The sequence below is a fragment of the Crocodylus siamensis genome, chromosome 3 (assembly GCF_052110815.1).
Source record: "Crocodylus siamensis isolate JL-2025a chromosome 3, ASM5211081v1, whole genome shotgun sequence".
NCBI lineage: Eukaryota > Metazoa > Chordata > Crocodylia > Crocodylidae > Crocodylus > Crocodylus siamensis.
In genome coordinates this window covers 59831756-59853887 of record NC_143397.1, presented here as the reverse complement: position 1 = coordinate 59853887, position 22132 = coordinate 59831756, and the positions used below count along the sequence as shown (strand labels likewise).

The following is a 22132-nucleotide window of genomic DNA, read 5'->3' as shown; positions in this document are numbered from 1 at the left end:
GAGCACTGTCCATTTCAAATGAGGTAGAAGTGCTGTGGAAAAGTGATATGTGGTTATGTCTACACGTGTTCCTATGGCACTGTTGTTACTACGCTGTCATGTTACTATGCTGTTGTTACTATACACACTGTGATGGAGCAGTAACAGCTGCTACTGTGCTGTGCAGGCAGTGCAGTTATTTTTAGCTCCTATATTACCATAGTTATGTGCTATAGCGAGGAAGCATGTTGCTATGGTGGCGTCATGGTTTGTACTTGCTGATGCTACATCGCTGTAGCCTATTGCTACGGCAACGCAGCATCTCATATAGACGTGCCATGTGATTATGTAATTAAACTCTGTAGCATGATGCTTATACACAAGATGTTAAGGTTACACAAGAAACTTGAATTCTATCATTTCTTGCATAACTTGAATGCTTGACTTGAATGCCTGACTTTCTACCATAACTTGAATGCTTGACTTTCCAACCTGAATAATAGTCTTATAACATAACCTCTATGTGTATAGTATGTATGTATAAGCTGATGCTTTGCCAAGAACCAGAACAGAGTATGTCAGGGAATTTGATCTGGACATGTTTTTGAACTTTGCATCTGGCTCCTAGTTCTGGAATGGGCCAAAGCAAAACTACATGTAGGTATTCTCTCTAATTGGAGTTTTTTGTTTCATCTTGTGGGCCCATCCCAAAGAGCATTGTTTGCCTCTGCCTAAATAAATACATTAGAAAACTTTCCTAAGAAATCAGGGGAAAACAAAGGGGACAAAAAAAAAGACCCACAGATGTAGTTATTTCCTTGGACAACAAAGGCCAAATTTAAGTTTAGGTTTAAAGAGGTCAATTTTTCTGCTAGGATGTGCTAATTAATTTACTTGAACCCTCTCCTGAAGACAGATTCATAACTTTGTAACAACGCATAATTCATACATCTCTGAACCTGGTTACAATCCTGTTTCTATGAAGTCAATTGCAAAACTCAATTAGTGTGATCAGCAGTTGGGCTTCTGTCTTCCCATTTACAGATGAGAGACATTCAACAGTATTTCAGAGAGAAAGCAAACACACAGAAATGAGTGACAGTAATGCATCCCACTGCCTATTGTTTACATTATGCTGTAATCAGGCATAAACTGAACTCCCATTTAATCAGTAAGTGTTCTGTGCAGGATGCTGCCAACTGTATGCATCTTTTGCCATATTGTGGGAAAATGCATCAGGTCCGGGAATGATTAATAAGACATCAATGACAGAAGTAAAGAATATGTTTCTATAAGAAAAATATAACAGTAAATTTCAGTACCGGTTTTATTATTTTTGAAAGCCAACAGTTTTGCACACTATATTAGACATGAAAGAGATGCATTAAAGCTCAAGGAACAAGATATTCTTCAAGAGAAGCTTTTCTGTGGATGAAATGACTGAATCAAGTGTTGCTGCTAGCACAGGAACTCCAGCGTAAAAATATTTATATGCTGTTATGCATGTTCAGGACTGGTAGAGATGAGTGAGACTAGAGGGGCATTATAAATGACTTACTGAAATTGCTCTCTCACATTTTTCATGGAAAATGCAAAATTGGACAGGCTTGCTGCAAAATTGCCCCCATCCCAAAACTTACTGCTCTGAGAGGGAGCCAGCAGTCCTCACAGCTGCTGTGGCCTGGCCATGCAGCCTGCTGGGTGGGGGAAGGGGGAGAGGAAGAAAGGGGGCTGCTAGCAAGATAGCCGCTGCCCCTTCCAATCATTGCTGATTGGCTGAGAGGGCTGCTTGTTGTGTAGCCCCACACCTCTCCACCAATCAGCAGCGAGGGGCAGGGCAATATGACAGACAGCTCTTGCAACCAATCAACAGTGAGGGGTGGGATCTCTGGGGCCCCTCAGCCAGAGGCATGGTGGCTCCCTGCTGTGTTCAGCCCACAAAAATGGCTGCCAGCCCTGGGATCTCTGCAAAATAGGCTGGTCACCTCCTCATGTTTGGTAGACTCGCTAGGTATAATCTTTGACCATTGTATTTAAGTAAGGCTACTGGCTACTGCTTTCTTGACCTCTTCAGTGCTAGTATCTGCTCCTCTCCCAACCATCTTTGCATTTATTTCAATGATGTCCCTTTTCTGGAACATCCTCCTTGACCTGGTTTGCAAGCTTACTACCTTCTTTTATCAACATACTGTATTGGCCCCAAGTAAGAGATGCACCCTGGTTTTTGAAAGGCCAAATGAAGAGAAAAGGATTTTATGGAGTTATTGCTACATAGGAAGGAGCAGAGTCTAATCTTCAGTTGACTCACCCTTCCTGCTCTTAGCTGCTGCTGAAGACTGATCTTCATTGGTGGAGCTATGATTTTGAAACAAGCTAAAAACAGTTCCAGGGCTGTGAAAAAAGGAGGCGGGAGATCAGGAGCAGCTAATGGACACCAAAACTGACTGAAGAAAGGTTATGTTGGTTAGTGGAACATCAAGTCCATTTAAAGGAGAGACAATTGTTAAACCTGTGGACTGAAGAACAATGAGCCATTAAGTGAACCGACTCCCTCAGCTGCCTGAATAGTATGCCATAACTGCTGCACTTTTTCTTTGTCCTGTGTCCTTGTTATAAACTAGTTGTTTTTCAAGAATTATACACAAGTAATGGGTCTTTCTGTTGCTGCAGTGAGATCCTCCTTTATACAGGTTACACTAAAGAGTTGGCAAGTGAACAGGTACTCTATGGTCTGCACTTTACTGCACTTGCATGCATTTGTGTCATTAGAGTATCACATTTGATCATGTTTGTTTTTGTTCTTCTAGGGCTCATGTACATGCCACAATTTTTGCCCTTTCAACTGCATGTCTGTTTGCACGAGCAGGATATCCCAATGCTTTCAAAGTCTTTCTTGCGCATTAAACTAAAACTCCTTTGATGTAGTTTAGTTTGGCTTGCTGGGAATTAAACTGCTGTGTCCATGGATTCATTGCATGCAAGCACAAAGGCACTGAAAGATGTGTAATAAGCCTCTTTGTCCACCAGATGGTGCTGCTACTTTTTTCTGGCTCACCCCTTTGAATTGCTTTCACTTTTGAATAGCTTCCACTTTTTTTTTCTTGTGTGGTTTGCTGGCTCCCTGCTTCCACAGCTGTGTGGAAGAGCACAAGCATGGGGTGGGAGGTGGGGGGGAGGGGGTCAAGGAGAGGGTGGGGGAAGGCACTGCACTGGAACATCCTGTTCTCCTATGGTGCTGGCCAGGGACCCAACTTAATTAGTTTGAAAGCCTAGTATGCTAAACACAGCTGTGACTCCCAGGCTTTATTCATTTGAAAACCTAGTGCATGTAAACACAGATGCGACACTCCAAAATAAACAAGTTTAAATTTTATAAACCTATTTAATTTAATGAGGATTAAAATCCGTGGTGTGTACAGGCACCCCTAGTTTGCATGTGTAGGCAAGCTTAGACATTGCTACGTTGATGAGTCTGTATCATCCCCTCTGGGAAGTTCCTCCTGGGGTTTCAGGTCCACTTCAGGGTATCTGTGCATAATATTTCTTCCATAACCTCAGTCATGCCCTGTCAACTTTCATGTCTAAGGGCACAACTCAGGTAACAAAACTCTTTTACACTTTAAGCTGTTTGGTTTCTTTTATGTGACCATAAAACGGATGCTGTGATTTTTCATTTTGGCTTTCTACCTTTCTTCTAATATCACTGTGAAGCAGGAATCAGAGCAGGGTGGATCTATTCTAGGCAGAAAATCAGCTTCCCTGCTTAGTACACTTTTGGTGTGTGTGTGTGGGTGGGGGTACTGATTTTGGGGGAAAATTGCATGTGTTTTGAGAATAAATAGCATGGATGACTGCTGCCACTTTAGTCAGGGGGGCACATGCTCCCCCAGTGACCAGTCAGTGACCAGAGTGGGGAGTCCCCCCTGTGGCCAATCTCGACTGGGGGAGTCCCTCCGTGGCTAATTGCACTGACCGGGAGGCGGCTGCACTGCTCCCAGAAGTGGCTGTGGTGCTTCATCCAGGTGTTCCAACTCCATGGCTGGCACTCATGGTGGGGCATCAGTGCTCCTGCCTGCCCCTCCCCACCCACTGCCTAAATGGGGAGTGTGTCCTGCCAGGGGGTGCACCAGCACTCTCAGGGGTGCACATATACCCTTGTGTACCCTCTACACGTCGCCACTGGTAAATAGAGTATGTACTGTCACCTACTGTCCATAACAAATTATGGACATTGATGAAATGTAAATAGTAAACAATAGAAATATTTCACTAATAAAGTGTCTATTGACACACAACAGAATTGATTTTACCATGCCTGATTGCACTGGGAGCTGATTGCAGAGAGCTGATTATAGCTTCTTGATTGTACATCTGTTTTCACACCAGACCTCATTAAGCCTAAGGGCAACCTAGTCGTACTTCATAGATTCATAGAAAGTTAGGGTTGGAAGAGACCTTAGGAGGACCAACCCCTGCTCAAAGCAGGACCATCTCTAACTATATCATCCCATCCAAGGCTTTGTCTAGCTGGGTCTTAAATACCTCCAACAATGAAAATTCTGCAACCTCTCTGGGTAACCTCTTCCAGTGCTTTATTACTTTATTAGCGATAACATTTTTCCTCATATCTAACCTCACCTTCCCTTGCTGCAACTTGAGACCATTGTTTTGCTTACTCAAATCTGGCTTTTTTAGAGGGAATGGGTACATGCTAGAAAACTTGGCTCTCAATGATTCAGGAATATTTTCTTTGGGTACAGTGTTTTGAGCAGAGTATCCTATTTTCTATCTTTTTCTTCAAATTGCTTATGGAAATGGCACCCTTTCCAAAAGTTCCAAGAGCCTGTATGTGATTTTCAATGTCTTTGAAAACTCATGGCATCAGGAGAGGTTCTGGATGATTGGAAAAGGGCAGACATAGTGTTCATATTTTAGAAAGAGAAAAAGGAGGACCCAGGGAACTACAGACCAGTCAGCCTCATCTCAGTCCCTGGAAAAATCATGGAGCCGATCCTCAAGGAATCCATTTCAAGGCACTTGGAGGAAAAGAAGGTGATGAGGAACAGTCAGCATGGATTCATCAGGGGCAAGTCATGCCTGACCAAGCTGACTGCATTCTGTGATGAGATGACTGGCTTTGTGGATGCAGGGAGACCAGTGGATGTGGTGTACCTTGATTTCAGCAAGGCTTTTGATATGGTCTCCCACAACATTTTCACAGGCAAGCTAAGGAAGTATGGGCTGGATGAATGGACTGTAAGATGGATAGAAAACTGGCTGGCTTGTTGGGTTCAACAGGTAGTGAGTGATCGATGTCAGCATCAGGTGTCGAAGGTAGTAATCAATGGCTCGATGTGTATCAAGTATCAATGGCCAGTATCAAGTGGAGTGCCCCTGGGGTTGGTCCTGAGGCTGGTTTTGTTCAATAGCTTCATCAGCAACCTAGAAGATGACGTAGAGTGCACTCTTAGCAAGTCTGCAGATGACACCAAGCTGGGGGGAGCTGTAGATACATTGGAAGGTAGGGCTAGGATTCAGAGTGACCTAGACAAATTGGAGGATTGGGCCAAAAGGAATCTCATGAGGTTCAACAAGGACAAGTGCAAAGTCCTGCACTTAGGTCGGAACAACCCCATGCATGAATACAGGCTGGAGGCTGACTGGCTTGGCAGCAGATTTGCAGAAAAGGACCTGAGGGTTACAGTGGAAAATAAATTGAATATGAGCCAACAGTGTGCCCTTGCTGCCAAGAAGGCTAATGGCATACTGGGCTGCACTGGTAGAAGTGTTGCCAGCAGAACAAGGGAAATGATTATTCCCCTTTATTCAGCACTGGTGAGGCCACAGCTGGAGTACTGTGTTTAGTTTTGGGCCTCCCACTACAGAAAGGATGTGGACAAATTGGAGAGAGTCCAGCAGAGGGCAACAAAAATGGTGAGGAGGAAGAGAGGTTGAGGGAACCGGACTTATTTAGTCTGGGGAAGAGAAGACTGAGCAGGGATTTAATAGTGCCTTCAACTACCTGAAGGGTGGTTCTGAAGAGGATGGAGCTACACTGTTCTCAGTGGTGGTGGATGACAGAATAAAGAGCAATGGTCTCAAGTTGCAGCAAGGGTTAAATATTAGGAAAGACTCATCAGGAAGGCAGTAAAGGACTGAACCAGGTTACTTAGAGAGGTGGTGGAATCTCCATCCTTGGAGGTTTATAAGACCTGGCTAGACAAAGCCTTGGCTGGGATGATCTAGCTGGGGATACTCCTGCTTTTAGCAGGGGTTGGACTAGATGACCTCCTGAGGTCCCTTCCAACCCTAATTTTCTATGATTCTGTGATATTATAACTCAATGCTGTTCAGCCTCCTTTTCTACCTTCTTTTCTGTCCTGATGTAACTCCCTCATCATAGACAAGCACTTACAGCAAATGAGTCCTATAAGTAGATGAACACTTACCCAGTTCGTGCCGTGCTTCAACAAGGACGTGCTAAAGCTCAAGAGGGTCCAGAGAAGGACCACCAGCATGATCAGGGACTTGCATGGCAAGCCATATGAGGAGAAGCTGAGGGGTCTTGGACTCTTCAGCCTAAACAAAAGAAGGCTGAGAGGGGACTTGATTGCGGCTTACTGCTATATCAGGGGCGTACATCAGGGGCTTGGTGAACAACTGTTCACCAGGGCACCCTGGGGGAAAACTAGAAACAACAGCCACAAACTCCTGGAAGACAGTTTCAGGCCAAACATTAGGAAAAACTTCTTTGCAACCAGAGTATCCAGACTATGGAACAAGCTCCCCCCAGAGGTGGTGCAATCATCTACCCTAGAGGTCTTCAAAAGAAGACTGGACGATCACCTGGTTGGGGTCGCCTGACCCCAGATGTCTTTCCTGTTCATGCAGAGGGCTGGACCCGATGATCCTTTGGGGTCCCTTCCAGCCCTGTGATTCTATGATTCTATGAAAATCTTCAGTCTTGTTAACCAGAATTGAACTAATGGATGAGACAAGTCCATATTATTAATGCCACTAGGAATTGAGTGACAGAGCAAACTCACTTTTCACCAGAGGACATCAGGGCACTCAGATCCTTCCTGAAATATAGCCACTATTTAGAATCCTTTTTGTTTTATTCTTTCTCTCATGACCACTGCTTAAAACACACTTTAGAAGACAAGCCCAGACTATGAGCATCAGCTCAGTATACAGCTGTTCAGGATATACAGCTATCTTCTCAATATACAGCTATCCCCTCTTCAGCTTCCCATCATGGGAGTCTTTCTTGTCCTTGAACAAAGCTCACAGTCTTAGAAAGCTGCCAACATGCTGCTTATAACTGCAAATACAGTACATGAATTGCAGTAAAACTGAACCCTAATCACTGTGGTGCACTTGCAAGTATAAGCTAGGCCCCTGAGGCCCCATCTAACTGGTTAATCATGCCTTAGGTGGGTGTGATGTGTAATCATGTCTTAAGTGGTTACCCAGCCACATGTTCAATCAATGAAGGGAGTGATGAACAGAGGAATAAGCTACAAAGTTATTCCACAAAATATGTCAGGGGTCCCAGCTGTGGGTAGAGGTGTATGTGTGGGGGGGGGGGAGGGGGAGTACCATGTGCACTTCTGGAAGCCTGGGAGCTCACAGCTCACAGGGATCCCTGCTGCAGTCTGCCTCACACACCCTGAGGGCTGGGAGACTGTGGCTATCGTGATGTTGCAGCCATGTGGCGCTCCATGTCCTCCCATGGCTGGGAGATTGCAGCAGCTGTGATCTCCCAGCCACAGGGGGGCTTCATGCACCCATCAGCTTGGAGATCACAGCAACTGCAGTCTGCTTGCTGCAGAGATCCCTGGGGTGCCCCGGTGGCTGGGAGCCCAGGTCAGCTGAGGGGCTTTTAGCTGTGGGAGCACATGGTGTGCCCCCACAGCTGGGAGCTCTGCCAGGTAACCTGGGCTCCCAGCCAGGGGGCCTTGCTTCTTCCTGGTACAGGGGGAACCTGGGATGGAGCCCTCCCTGCACTGTCAATAAGGCACAATGGGATGTAATGTGCAGTCTACACAATTACATCTCTTGCCATGCACATGTGGCATTGCAGGAGGAACAAGTTTGTGGATTACACATGACATACCATTGCACCTTTACCTGCACTTGCAGAGGGGCCCTGAGCCACTGTATAAGCCAAGTCATGCATAATGTAGGGGAGCACTTCTCAATCTGAATATCAAAGGAAATCTCAAATGCAAACGGTAGATAAAAAAATCCTGCAGCTCTCAGAAGACTAAGGAATTCATTTCAGTAAGGCCATTTGAAGCTCTCACAACAGCATAATTAAAGCAGAAATATGTTAATAGCATCTAGTTGTACAGCCAAAACAACTTTTCTTCAAATCACATCTCATTCCTTTTAAAATTTAATTCCATCCTGAATGGAAAGAATTCATGCCTTAGGCATGGCATAGTGACATAGCTGCATTCAGAATTATATTTTATAATGATGCAAAATACAGCTGTCCTAGACGTAAACTGGAAAAAATATAATTGCAGATTGATGGCTGTGTGTAACCTGCTCCAAAAACCCAAATGCTACATTCCATATCTGTCTGGCTCTGTTGTGGGTGTCTATAAATGATCCTTGCACTTAGTCAGACTGATGTAGTGATAGATTTTAGTAAAATATTCTCTGTTTACTGCTACTAATAATTTCATAGCAATTCAGTGATGCAGCATCTTTAACAGCATGCAAACTGTAAAAGAATTTCATTGAAGGTGACTCTCATGCCACATCCATGATTTTACATTTGTTTCACCTCAGCCATTTGGCTGAATTCAGAATTAAAGCAGCATAACTAAAGAGGTGATTTTAAATTAATTTAACTAAAAAGGTATAACACTTAATAAGTAAATGCTTAACTTGACTTAAACACGGCTTGTATTAATTTACTTTACATAAATTCCTTCCTACATTAAGATAAATCTATACAAACCTATTTATATCTGATTAGGAATAGCTGCATGTTAAATTGTACCAATTTAAATAAGTTGGTATAAACAATCCCTTTAAACCAGTGCTACTCTGACTATAGATCAGACACCTCCATTTTTTGAATTGCATTAGTGTTTCCAGTACGGGATGGTATTTCTGGCTGTTTCTTCATAGAAGGAATACTACATTTTCTTGCATACAACACAGACCTTTCCCCCCACAAATCAGCCTCCCAAAACTGTGGTGTGTGCGTGCCCAAGTCAGCAGAGAAGCTGATTTTCTTCCTGGAATAGAAACACCCTGCTTTGATTCCTGCTCCACAGCAGCTTTGGCATTAGTATTTAGGCAGCTGAAGGAGTCAGTTGGCTTAATGGCTCTTTTGTTCTTTAATCCACAGATTTAACAATCGTTTCTCCTTTAAATAGACTTGCTGTTCCACTAACCAACCTAACCTTTTTTCAGTCGATTTTGTTGTCTGTTAGCTACTCTTGATTTCTCTCCTCTGTTTTTCACAGCCATGGGGACCATCTTCAGTAGCAGCTAGGGTTTCAGCTTTAATTAAGAAGGAAAAGGAAGATGAGTGAGCTCAAGTTTAGGGTCTGTCCCTGCTGTGAAACCATAACTCTGGAAAAACCTTTTTTACACTCTGGGTCATGCTGTATGCAAGAAAATCTGGTATAAGGGAACATTTGCTGGTGCAAATTGCCATCATTCCACTGACTAAATGGAGTTATGAAAATGTATACCAGCTGAGGATTTGCTCCCACAGAACTTACTGCAGGAATAAAGATGCACAACAGCATTTGTTCCAACAAACTGTACAGTGAGGCTCTAACTGGCTATAGTGTATAAAGGAAAATAAGGTTTGTGTAGGCAAGAGTCAAAATACAGATTAAATAAAAACTTCTACCAACATGTACAGAAATGGATCCAGGATTCCAAAAAGGAGGGGTGGAGGGGTGCAGTTGCAGTTAGCATTGCTGCTGGGGTGGCTGCACCCTATTCCCAGCCTCCACCCCTGTTCCTCCCACCAGGGCAGGCAGATGGTGTTGCAGGAGCAGCAGCTGGGGACTTAAGTCCCAAGGAAGGTGTCCCAAGGAAGGTAAATATTCTGTTCCTTCCTTCTCCATGCTCAGAGGCATGTCTGCTGCCTTTCTCTCCCCACTCTGTCCTTTCCCTTCTCATTCCCACCATCTCCTGCCTCCTGCTGCCAGGTACTGTCCTAAGGGTGAGAGGAGCTCCTACCCATTTCAGATGGGTTGTGGGGAGGCTGCACTCACTGAGGCCTGTGGCAGCGGCTAGGGGGCATGCTCTCCCTCCATGCATCTGCTCCCAGGGTGGCAGAGAACATCTGGGAGGAGCAGGCAGAGAGAAGGAAAGTGTCTGTTCACTGCTGCCGCAGTCCTGGGCTGAGTACAACCTCTGTGCAGCCCAGATGGAGTGGGCAGGAGGTCCCCTCACTCCCTGGCTGCTTTCCCAGTGGCAGGCAGGGGATGGGGGAATGGGAGAGGAGGGGAGAGGTGCCTTTGAGTATGGAGGGGAAGCAAGGGAGGGAATGCTTCCCTTAAGACTTACATCCCTGGCTGCTGGTTCCAGAGGCATGGTCAGAAAGGGGTCTTTGGCTGCATCACTACACCCCCTCTGGATGGGCCTCTGAACACATAAATCTTTTTAGCATTGTACTTAATGATCATACTAAATACTACCTCTTCAGAATATGTATTTTATATGCTATGCTCATTGTAGTTAGTACAGAGACAAGTAATATCTACTGGAATATAAGAAAGTAGGATTGTTCCCAAGTTTGTATATTTAATATAGTACACTGCAAATGACTTCCTAATTTTAATCCTTATTGCATCATAAAACTAAGCATATCAAACCTTACACATTGCTAAAAACTGTGAAGCATACAGCCACACTGAGGCTAAATGGAAGAGGTAAGAATAGGTCTTACTGTCACCTGCACCCAGCAGTCAGTCCTCTGTGGGCAGGGAACAGCAGGAGGAGGAAGATCTGCTTGGGCTGTGTTTCGCCTGGAACTGTAGATTGGGGTACACTACATACATCTGATATGGTACAGAAAGCTCAGTGGGTCCTGGATGCATGTGCTGAACAACTGGAATAGTTAGAACAGTGGTGTCCAACCTTTTTATGGTGAAGATCACTTTTTGGCATCCCAAGATCTACCGCACCCCCCCCCCACACACACACACCTGCCCCACCCCTCTTCCCTCCCCTCCACCCCACCAACAAGCTGCCTGGGCTCTGATCCCAGTCACCCAGCACAGCCCAGGTGGTGGGGGTGGGGATGTGGGGGTGTTCAGCACAGCCACATGCGTCCTGCCACTCCAGATTGTGGAGCCTCTGACAGACCGAGATCAAGTGCCAGAGATTGACTGGTTAGTGATCACCAATGTAGATAATGAGCAAGTTTATTACAAGTGCTACTCTGCATGTCTGAATGATGAGATTCTGCATTTTATAACTTGGGCTTGGCTAAACTTGAACATAAATTTGGACTGAAGTACAGTGTGCATATAAAATGTATTAATTAATCTTGAGGACAAGCTTATGTTACAAATGTGTGCCAGCGAATCCTTGAGTAGATTTATATTCAAAACCTTTCTGCTGGCGTAATTACTTCACCTATGTAAGTGGAGTAAAGCAGAAACTACTGCTTGGCTTCTGGCTACAGGCATGCATGGGCACTTCAATGCCTTCAGTTGGCTATTGTGGTCCAGCCAGCAGCTGGTGCCTTCCCAGGGTGCAACTCATGCACAGCTGTTGAATGGAGCCACATGGAGCTGAAAATACATGGTCATGCAGGAGCTCTAGTGCCTTGATGGTGACTGCTGTTGCTGCCAGCCATCCTGTCAAGAAAGGCAGGTAGATGCAGATGTAATCTAAATATCTCCATGGGTAGACAAGCCCTTGTCTAAATCTAAGTTTATCTTCTAAGGATAATAAAACAGTGATATCCCTCTGCCAAAGTTCAAGTTTCTTCTCCAAACCTTTGGGATTTGGAGCAAGATAAGGATTAGTTTTGGAAGCCTCCAAAACAGCTGTCTTGCTTTTTGTTCAGTATTTTGATGAAGAACATGGGACCTGAGGTGGATGCAGCAAAGCAAATATTAGTCTATACAATAAAAGTGTGTCAAAATCTCTACACTATCGATGACAATGACCCTCCTGATTTATTGTATTGCTCTCTTATGGAGTTTTACACAAGCTTTTGCTCCATCTGAAACTTATCTCTGCTGTGGCTGCTTCTCTCCCAGAGAACCAAAGAAAGGTAATGTGATACCTGAAAGTTTGTCCCAGTCTGTCCCAGACATGCAGTTAGTCCAATAAAAGAGATCATCCACAGAAATGCTTGTCTTACAAAATTTTAAGCAACTAAATACATGATATAATGGAAACTGTTAGGCAGTCTCAACTATAGGTGTCACTGTTGCTTTGCTAGTAATGACCTGTTCAATTGGCTCAAGCAGTGACAAGGTGGCAATTGGGAACAGTGTCACAAGCCTCCTGTGTGACCCTGAAACAATCACTTAAATCCCCCAAGGCCTCATTTTATCCTTCTGTAAAATGAGAATTAGAATACAAAGGGGGTGTCTTTGGACCAAAGAGGACAAGACTTGACTGTCCAATACAGGAACAGAAAGGGCAAACTCCAGTCTGGCCTTGAGATGAAAATACACATTTTGGAATAAGAGAATAACAGAAAAAAATCAGCATCCAAACAGTGGGCTTGAGAATACACTAATTGTACTGTATGTGCACAATTGCCTAGTTTCTTCTTCCATATACAAACTGCAAATTTGAAGCTCTCAGACACAACTTATTAAACACTTTGGTTTTCCTATTCCAAATTTCCATTAGAAGTTTTCCATTAGTTCCCCTGCTGTCCATCTATCACTCTCTAATTTCTTATATTAAGGAAAGGCTGTAACTTAATTTCTAGAAAGGAGAAAACAGATGATTGATCTTAGTTATGTTTCATGTAAAAAAAAAAAGTTGTTATATTTTCTGAGCTTTTCTATAAAATCATTCATTTCCCTTTCCCAGAATACACTTCCCAAACAGAAGCAGAAATGATTTGAGGTTTAGAGAGTCTCTCACAGAGATGCCTGTCCCAAGGCTGATTTGAGTAACTTCATATTTGGTCCTGTTCAAAAGCCAATGTTATGCTGTATTCACTTACATCACTTGTATCACTGTATGGATTATGTTATGCTGTCTGTCTGGGACTTTACATTTTGGGACATAGCTTACTCAAAGGCTATGGCTACATATCTAAGACTCAGTTGTATGTAAAAGGAACTGAGGCATACATGCCTAAAGAAAAGGGCCTATTGGCTAAGAACATTACCATTCCCATTACCACTCCCTGGCCAGCAAGCAAAAAAGGCTACTGTTGGAATGGGCACCCAACAGTATTGCCTACCTATAATGGAAAATATCAGCCCCACAATAACAAAGGCATCTCAGGGAGCTGGGTCCTCAGCTAGGGGAGTTTCAGGAGCTCCAGGAAGGAAAGTATTTTCAAGAGACTTCTTAGACTTTTCACCAAAGTGAACAATGCTGGTGATAGGAGGAGCAACTTGGAGGTATTTTGGAGCTTTCTATGAGCTAGTCGTGGTCTTTGGATCATTTCAGGTGTCAGGGCTGGCAGACTCAGAAGGAAGACTAAAGGCTGGAAACTCTAAGAAGACTCCCTGGAGGATGGTGCTGTAGTCAGGAAAGAGGGTGAGATATTTTATCGGATTTTGCATATTTTATCTTCAAACTATGTGACCGGTTTTTCTTCTACAATTCTTTTCTCCTATAGAATAAATCCTTTTGTTATCTTGTTATCTTGTTTGCCTATGGAAAAGCATGATCTCAGAGTGTGTGATGTTCCAGGCTAGCCCCTTCTACAGAGAAGGTACCTAGAATTCTTTCATGACTAAAGGGAAAATCACTGAGAGCTGGCAAAGATTCCCCTGCTGTAGCTGTGTGGTCTGGTGAAAGGGCAGTGGAGCTGAGGCTTGCAGGGGTAAGCTGTCCCAGAGCAAATATTGGTCTGTTCCTTGAGATAAGCAGTGGGACATCAGAGGGAAACTTGGGGCTCCAGTGGTACCCTGCTAGCAAAGCTGTGATAATATGCATGTGTACCTTTTATCTTATTTCATTTTCCTTTCCAAGGATAAACTGAATGGGCATGTCCCCAAGAGTGTGCATGTGCAGGGGTTTGCATTTCCCATGGGACAAATAGCAGTGGCACATATTTCTGCTGCTGCTGTTTGTTCCTGGGTATGCCCCTGCATGCATGGTAAAGTGAACCAGGTGGGGCAGGAGAGGTTAGGGCCAGCACCTGTGCTAGCCCCAGCAGTCTCACCTGGGGTTCTGGAGGCCCCCCAGTGCAGTGGCAGTGCCAGCCCGGCTGCTCAGAGCCTGGCTGGCAGCCAGAGTGTGGTTCTGGCTGGCCAGGCTCCTTTTCTGGTAGTATACACTGCTGCAGTGTGTGCTGCGCTGCTTTTTTCAGTGGCAGGGTTTTTTTGACACTGGGATCTCTTGGTGTAAAAAAACCTGCTGTGCTATAAATTAGCAGCATGGCAAACACTTGCACATGTGACACATGCAGCTTGCAGCACCTCATACCGCTTTGAGGTGCCACAGACTGCAAGTCCACGCTCGTGGGGACGCACCCAATAACTGCATTCTGTAAATATAACACACAGCAAAACAGAAAAGGGAACCAAGCATCAATGTGGCCAAAAAATGAATAGAGGTCATGTGTTCGCCCAGGAAGGAAAAAGTCAGCAGAAAAGATGTAAAGTGTGTACAATAACCTTCCATTGTCAAAGGCTTACATGAGAAAAGTTCCATCTAGGCAGCACAAAAAACCCCTACATTCATCAGTAAAAACCAGACCATTCTTATGTAGGCGCCTATGTAGCAGGGGGAGCCCTACGATGCAACCTGGCTAAATGTAGCCAGTAGAGTCCTACCTACCTGTGTCCTAAACTTAGCTTGGGAAGTCATAACCATACACATGGTCCAAATCCTTGCCCATTCTCTAACCCTACTCCTAGCTTTAGCTATGCAGAATGAACCAGAGCTTTTATAAGGCTGCACAGGAATGTACAAAATGATGATGACAAAGTTTACATCCATGATATGATGGCATAACAGTAGTACTTATTAGTGGAAACTCATGACATTGCCTCTTTTGTTTATAATGTATGTGGTTCCTTCAACTCTTGGTTGTTCATATAATGCTGACAAATATTTTACATGGTCCTTGCCCCAAAGAGATTATTATCTGAACAGGCAAAGCAGAATATGAAACACAAGGAAAAGTTTTAGTATCTATTTATTGTATTCAATAATGATTTAAAAAGAATCTCCCAAGCGTTCAAATGTGGTGAGATTTCATTTTTATCAATTGGTTAATCCTTGCATGAAGTATCTTAAAAAGGCTACACAAGTAATTTAGAGTATCAGCTTAAGTTTTACTGAAGAGGAAAAGTAATTTTACAAAACTTATGTCAAATTATTAAAAAATATTAGTGAAAAATCAAAGTGAAAACATATCTCTTGGACTTTTGCAACCCAAATAATTGCTAGAACAATGACATATGCATGCTTATAAACCAGAGATAGGCAATTATTTTGGGCAGAGGGCCGCTTACTGAGTTTCGGCAAGCCGTTGAGGGCTGCATGACAGGCAGCCCAGGGCAGATTAATATTAATTTTCTAAATTTTTTAGGGGCCTTGCAGGCTGGATAGAATGGCCTGGCATGCCACATCCAGCCCCCAGGCTGCATTTTGCCCACCTCTGTTGTAACCAGTGTTGTTTATAAAATCAGTTTTATTGTTGACTGAGTGCAAAAAGCAAACATCATAAATAGCAAAAATAGGTGAGATTAAAAAAAATAATTTTTACTAATTGAAAGTGTCGTAATTTAGTTGAGGAATATGTTACATGAGACAAAGTTTGACATTTTTCAATGCTTCTTTATCTATAAAGAATTTAAAATACTATTAACATATAACTTTTAGAAAACAAATTGCAAATCTTTTCACTTTCCATTAAGACAGGTCAAAACAAAATCTAGAGAACACTCACGATTACTATCTAAACTTACAGGATGTAGGTGATTATCCCCAAAGACCACATGTCCACCTCTGGGCCATAGGCGCATCCTCGTAGTATTTCTGGTGCTACAGATAAGAAAAACCTTGTCAATGAAACAAAAATTTAATGTAGTAGTAAATAATATTAATATAGGTCCAGCATTTCAAATGTGTCTTCTTAAAACAGTACAAAAAGGACCTGATCATAACTTAGTCAAAATTTCTATTCACTGATTAAAGGAGCAGGAATTATAAAGCCTGAATGAAGAGAGTGGGAATTAACTATAACTTAGAAAGACAAAGAGTCATCTTAACTTTGATCTCAAAGTTTTAGCTAAACAACCAAATCCATGAATGGGATAATTCACAATAACCTGAGTTGTATGAAGTGTGTGGTACTTGCATTTATATAAAAAGTTGAAGTCACTGGGAATCCATAATTAAAACAAAACAATTTCCATTCCAAGCCCTAATTCTGGCCATGTCCAAGTCTTCTGTAGCTTTCAATAATCTTTTTGATTTAAATTTTCTTATGTTTAGTTTCAGAGGGGAGGACCTTTTCTTTTCTTTTTGCATTTTGGCTGTGCATTAAAGACTGATGCTTAGGCTTTTGCAAGCTGCCAAAGTAATAACTCCAGAGTTAAGGCTTCCCTTGAGAAGATGCTGTTGCCCAATACAAGGAATCCAAACTTGCAAACAGAAAGCAAGAGCTTTCCAATCAATTGCTATTGCCACAGTCGGACAGAGGGGAGAAGGAGTCTCAGACAAAACTCTTAAGTCTGAAACAGTGAAGATGAGATAGATATTCATGACCAACAAATGAGTGAAGGTGAAACCAGGATGCTTTGTGGTTCTTACAAAATATCCACTTGTTGCCTGTGAGTAATGCAAGATCCATGCTGTGGTGTGCATCTTAAAAATGTGTATGCCAGCAAGCACGATTTAAGCCATGAAAGTGCCTCCTCTAAAATACTCCTCTGCTTCCCACAGCTTTCAAATACAGTTTACAAGTTTCTGAGAAGAATGTCCACATACTGTACTTCTAAGAACACCTTAATAAAAAGACTCATTCCCTACCAAACCTTCCATTTGCTCCTAGGGAAAAATGGCCTAATATAAGCAAGTAGAGATAAAAAAAATCTCAGTGAAATAGAAGAACATAACACTTGACAGTGAGTAGGGTGGAACCTCACCAAACTCTCTCCTTGACTTCATTAAATTGGCCTTCCTGACCTTCAGTCTGTCCTCTTTTGAACACGCACTGCTATGGACTTGTCCTTGATAACAGTCTACGGAGTACAATTTGGCTACTGAATGTCCAAGCCCCTTTCAAAGAAATTCCCAGTCAGTGGATTTATCTAAACATGGAGACAGCAAAATCTCCTGAGGGCCATTCCAATGGTCCCCTTCTCCTTCCTCTTTTTGTCCTTATTCATAGATGTTAGGGCTGGAAGGAACCTTGAAGATCATCAAGTCCAGCCCCCTGCCCCAGGGGCAGGAACTCAGCTAGGGTCAAAGGATCCCAGCAAGATAAGCATCCAAACATTTCTTGAATGAGTCCAGAGTAGGTGCCTGCACCACTTCTGGAGGGAGTCTATTCCAGGCCTTGGGGGCTCAGACAGTAAAGAAATTTTTCCTTATGTCCAGCCTAAAACGGTCTTGGAGGAGTTATGACCATTGGTCCTTGTTACACCTCGGGGAACTCTGGTGAACAGACATTCCCCCAGATCCTGATGCACATCTCTTATGTACTTATAGGCTGCCACCAGGTCACACCTGAGCCTGCGCTTTTCAAGGCTGAAGAGTCCCATGGCTCTCAGCCTCTCTTCATAAGGCCTGTTCTCTTGTCCTTTGATCATGAGCGTGGCTTTCTTCTGGACTCCTTCCAGCTCCTTGACATCCTTCTTGAAATGCGGAGCCCAGAAGTGGAGGCAGTACTCCAGCTGCGGCCTCACCAAGGCTGAGTACAGCGGGAGGATGACATCCTGGGATTTACATGAGAAGCTTATGACACACATGGGATGCAAGTCCCTCCAGGACTGCCTCCCTACATTCACACTTCCTGCACACCTGGCCCTATGTAGCACCAAAGACCTTGGGAAGACCTTCTGAACTTCCTTGTATTTAATTTAGTGTTTCACTAGTGTACTTCTAGAAATACCAGTTGTCTTCCAAAAAAAGTTAGAAAACAACTAAACTACAGATCTTTTATTATATTTATGAAATGCTGAGAGTCAATCTTTATATTTTATGTTTTTAAATATAAACTATTATTTAGATGCAAATTTAGGAGGCAAATCAATATTCTCCTGCAAACAAGGAACATATGAGCAGTGAGGATTTATGCACAGCTACATAAATTAAAATATGGAGGCTGACTCACTGAGACATCCTGAACAACAGCATGGTGCTAAAATACTTTTGGCACCTCTTTTTGCTGTAAAAAAAGGGAAAAAATGCATCCCCCCATATAACTGACATCTGGAGGGACTGCCAGAACCATATTAATGGTATGCCTACCTTGCTGACTTTCTGAATATTCTGCTGCACTTAGGTGCTATGCCATTTCCCTATCGGTCACATTCACACTCATGTGGAGGAGGACTGGTAGCTAGGGTACATACCAAGGCTAACCTGTGACCCACTGTCTCCAACAACATACTTTACAGTAGCTGCAACAGAGTTTAAGTATAAGCAGTTCCTCACTTCCATTATCGCACGTCCATGTACCTGTCTCTTCCCTTCTACATATCCACTTATTTTCACACACCCTCTAATTGCAGCAAATTATATGGCACTTTCTGTTGTCTGGCTCCATATTTGACTTTTCATGTTCCATCTGCCCCCTACTCCATCCCAGAAGATGAGCTGAGGGATAGCCTCCCAACATACATTTAGTTATCTGGAAGAGCATTTCAGGATTCTTCTAAATATATGGAAGGGGATATTCCTGTGAACATGATTTTAACTGAAATACAAAGAATAGTAACCATTCCCAGCCATCTTCAGGCAACTAATATGGCTGGGCACCTACCAGGTGGATTTGCAGCCTGGGGGACAGATCGAAAGCAGTATTGCAAGGTGAAGGAAGCTAACCAGGGGTCCAGCAATGTACCCACTATGTGCCCATGCTATACAAGGTACTTGCCAGTACCTTGAGCTCAGAGCCTACTAAGTACAGGGAGAGAGAGAGAAGTGGGGGGTCTACCCACATTTTACAAAGAAAAGCTTGCTCAGTAAGTCAGTCTAGCAGACATCCTGGGAGACTTCTTTGAGAACAGGTTCAGGAGTGAAACAAAGCATGGCTCTCCAAAGACAGAAGCACAGGAATGGAGAAGACAGAGTCAACCTGGTAATTGCTACCTGCCTTTTTTATTATTGCTCTGTGGGGAGTTATGATGCTAAGAGGGAGAGATTTCATAGTTTAAGACTACTACAGACACTGTTATGAAGAATATTGTATCATCCTTGGAGTATGTTTCACTTTAGGAAGGGGGTGGAGGCAAGAGTACTATACTTCAATATTTCACTTTCCTTCTCACCTAGTTTTAGCCATATATATTCCAAAATGGCTGCTAAATTTGGAGAGCCAAATTAAATCCAAGAGTACTTGCTGTTGCATAATTCTACCTTTGCAGTTCTAACTGCAATTACAGGGTAGGGTCAGGCATCTAACAAGCAGAGTTTTTTTTCTTTCCCCCAAAAATATTGCCTATGATGAATGGGTTGCACCAATGTACTGCTATTAATCTGCACTTCTGCAGAGAAAGTACGGAACATGGATTATAGCTTTACTTCTCTCTTTTATGTGCTATAGTCAGCAATCGTAAGTGCTCTCCTTGCTTTGTCTTGTTCAAGAGATGATGTCTGGGAGGGTGACATTTATCATAATGCTCCTGTTGCTTCAACTCACTGTATCCCTCATCTGTATAGAGTAATAATCCTTGGGATTATAAACTGATGGAGTCTTTTGTGCTCAAGTACCCAGATTTTGATCCTCATCCTCCATTTTGTGTCCTTTTGTGGGATGCTCTTGGTGGTTTGAAAGGTAGAGGGAGGGAAGTTGGAAGTCAGGGACTATCAGTTTCCACGGTCTTGTTCAACATTTTATCAGTGTTTTTCTAGTTTTTATCCCCTTCTTGAAGATGATACTTGAAGAAGGAATTCTAGTTGAACAGTTAAGTTACTCAGTAGAGAAAAATTTGCATGTAATTTGCTAACCCTCTCTTCATGGATAAGCTGGTTTATCATCAGGATACCAAAAAACCTTCTTTATACACATTTATGGAACTTTACCACTAGCCTGAAATACCAGCTCTACTTTTCATTTGGGAACTTTCAGTACTATTTATGTCTTCATTTGTTGGCTACCCTCAAAAAAACAGATAGGACTTGCTACTGGTAACTCCGTCCAAGTGGCCGCATTTGCACGAGATGCTTACTACACAGTAGCTCATTACTGCTGTGCAGTGGTGTCACTGGGCACAAACCAGAATGTGATGTTACTGCGCAGTAGTAATGAGCTACTGTGCAGTAAGTGTCACTAGGCAACCATGCTGGGACGCTACGGTGCAGTAACGCCAGTTACTCTGCAGTCATTTAGTAATTGGTTACGCAAATACTAAACGACTGCGCAATAACAAATATGCAGTGGGTGGATAGTGTAGATGTGCCCTGTTAGGATTCAAAACTCCTAGGTGGTTTTGTTTTTCTAAATATTTTTAAAATGTGTGTAAAGTATCCTTCCCATCTGTTTTCTTCCTAAGTTTGCACCTGAGAAATACAAGAGAGGCACGCCAAAAACAATCAAAGTTGCAAACTGTGACCGTGTGCTGATACAGAATAAAAGATGGAGGATTTTTTTTTTCATTTTCCTATATTGTAAAAGACATAATGCTTTTTCTTTCAATGTCTTCCAGATCAGAAGAAACAACTATCCCAGTTAGGAGGCCGCCTGAGTAGAGAATCCCACTAAGGGGGAAAATAGAGACTTATGGATGATGTGGTAACAGAGATGCAACTAAAACATGAGGAAATCGTCTGAGTTCTGGGTCCACTCCATCTGAAAATACTTGTTGAAACAATTTTGAAGTGATATCATCTTCCTGTCACTTTGCAAAATGCTTGCTTGCAATTGCATTTTCTTTTCTTGGGGCATTTGTAGTGAAGGTATAGTTTGGTGAGCCACTGCAAAGGATAGTATCAGGGTCCTGTAGAATAACACTTGGATCAATTGTGGGGTGGAGTAAAGAGGTTGGGACTAGGGAGATAGTAGTGATATAATCCTCATGGTCTAATCTTGGCTCTGCAACCAAGTCCTTCGGTGGCAATGAATGTGCTATATGAATGCTCCCTCTGCTGTCCACCTGCAAAATGGTAATGACCCTTTGGTACCTGGAAAGGGTGTTGGGAGGATAGATAAACATTTTGCTGCTCTCTGGTTTGAAGTAGAATAATAAATGCCAAATTCTATCCCACCTTCCTTGAATAACAGCTCCATAACTTGATGCAAGAGGCACTCACTACCACACAGGATTAGACTGTTAATATCATATATAACTTCTACCCACTTTCCTCTTCCAAATTGCTGTCCACAAATCCCCAGCATTCTCTTTTTCCTGTCCACGTACATAATAAAACCAGCTGTCTTTTACAGTAACACAAATATAGGCATAAAAATGGCTTCTGGTTGGATAGTAACTACAGCTTTATGACAGTTGGAAAATAAATGCAATGGTAGAAATGAGCATGAAGATTGCTAATCAATACTAGCTTAGAGAGGCTAGTAATAAGTGTAATTCCAAGAGATGCTTGGTTCCTGTCTGTGTTTGGTAAAAGACACTACCCGTCAACATAGATATATTATCTGAATCCTATTATCATTTATGTTACAAGCTAATAAAGTCATCTTATTCTTTTCATCAATGTCTTCCTATTCCCTTTTGTTTCTATAGTAACAAATGCCAGGAAGCATAGTAGTGCAATATTGTAACTATCTGCTCCTTCTCTCCCTTTTCCACTTCCACATTCTTTTTACTGTTTTTTCTTCAGTCCC

At 42.9% G+C, this 22132-nt stretch overlaps 1 protein-coding gene across 4 annotated transcripts in view; it reads right to left on the bottom strand.

The window, feature by feature from the left end:
• The window catches only part of CAMK4 (calcium/calmodulin dependent protein kinase IV), a 338512-nt gene that overhangs the window by 24370 nt on the left and 292010 nt on the right, over nucleotides 1–22132 (bottom strand). For all 4 annotated transcript variants that reach the window (XM_090038364.1, XM_090038366.1, XM_090038365.1 and 1 more), the window contains one exon: nucleotides 16089–16164. In XM_090038364.1, the coding sequence (XP_089894490.1) occupies nucleotides 16089–16164 (76 nt within the window). The remainder of the gene's footprint in view (nucleotides 1–16088; nucleotides 16165–22132) is intronic.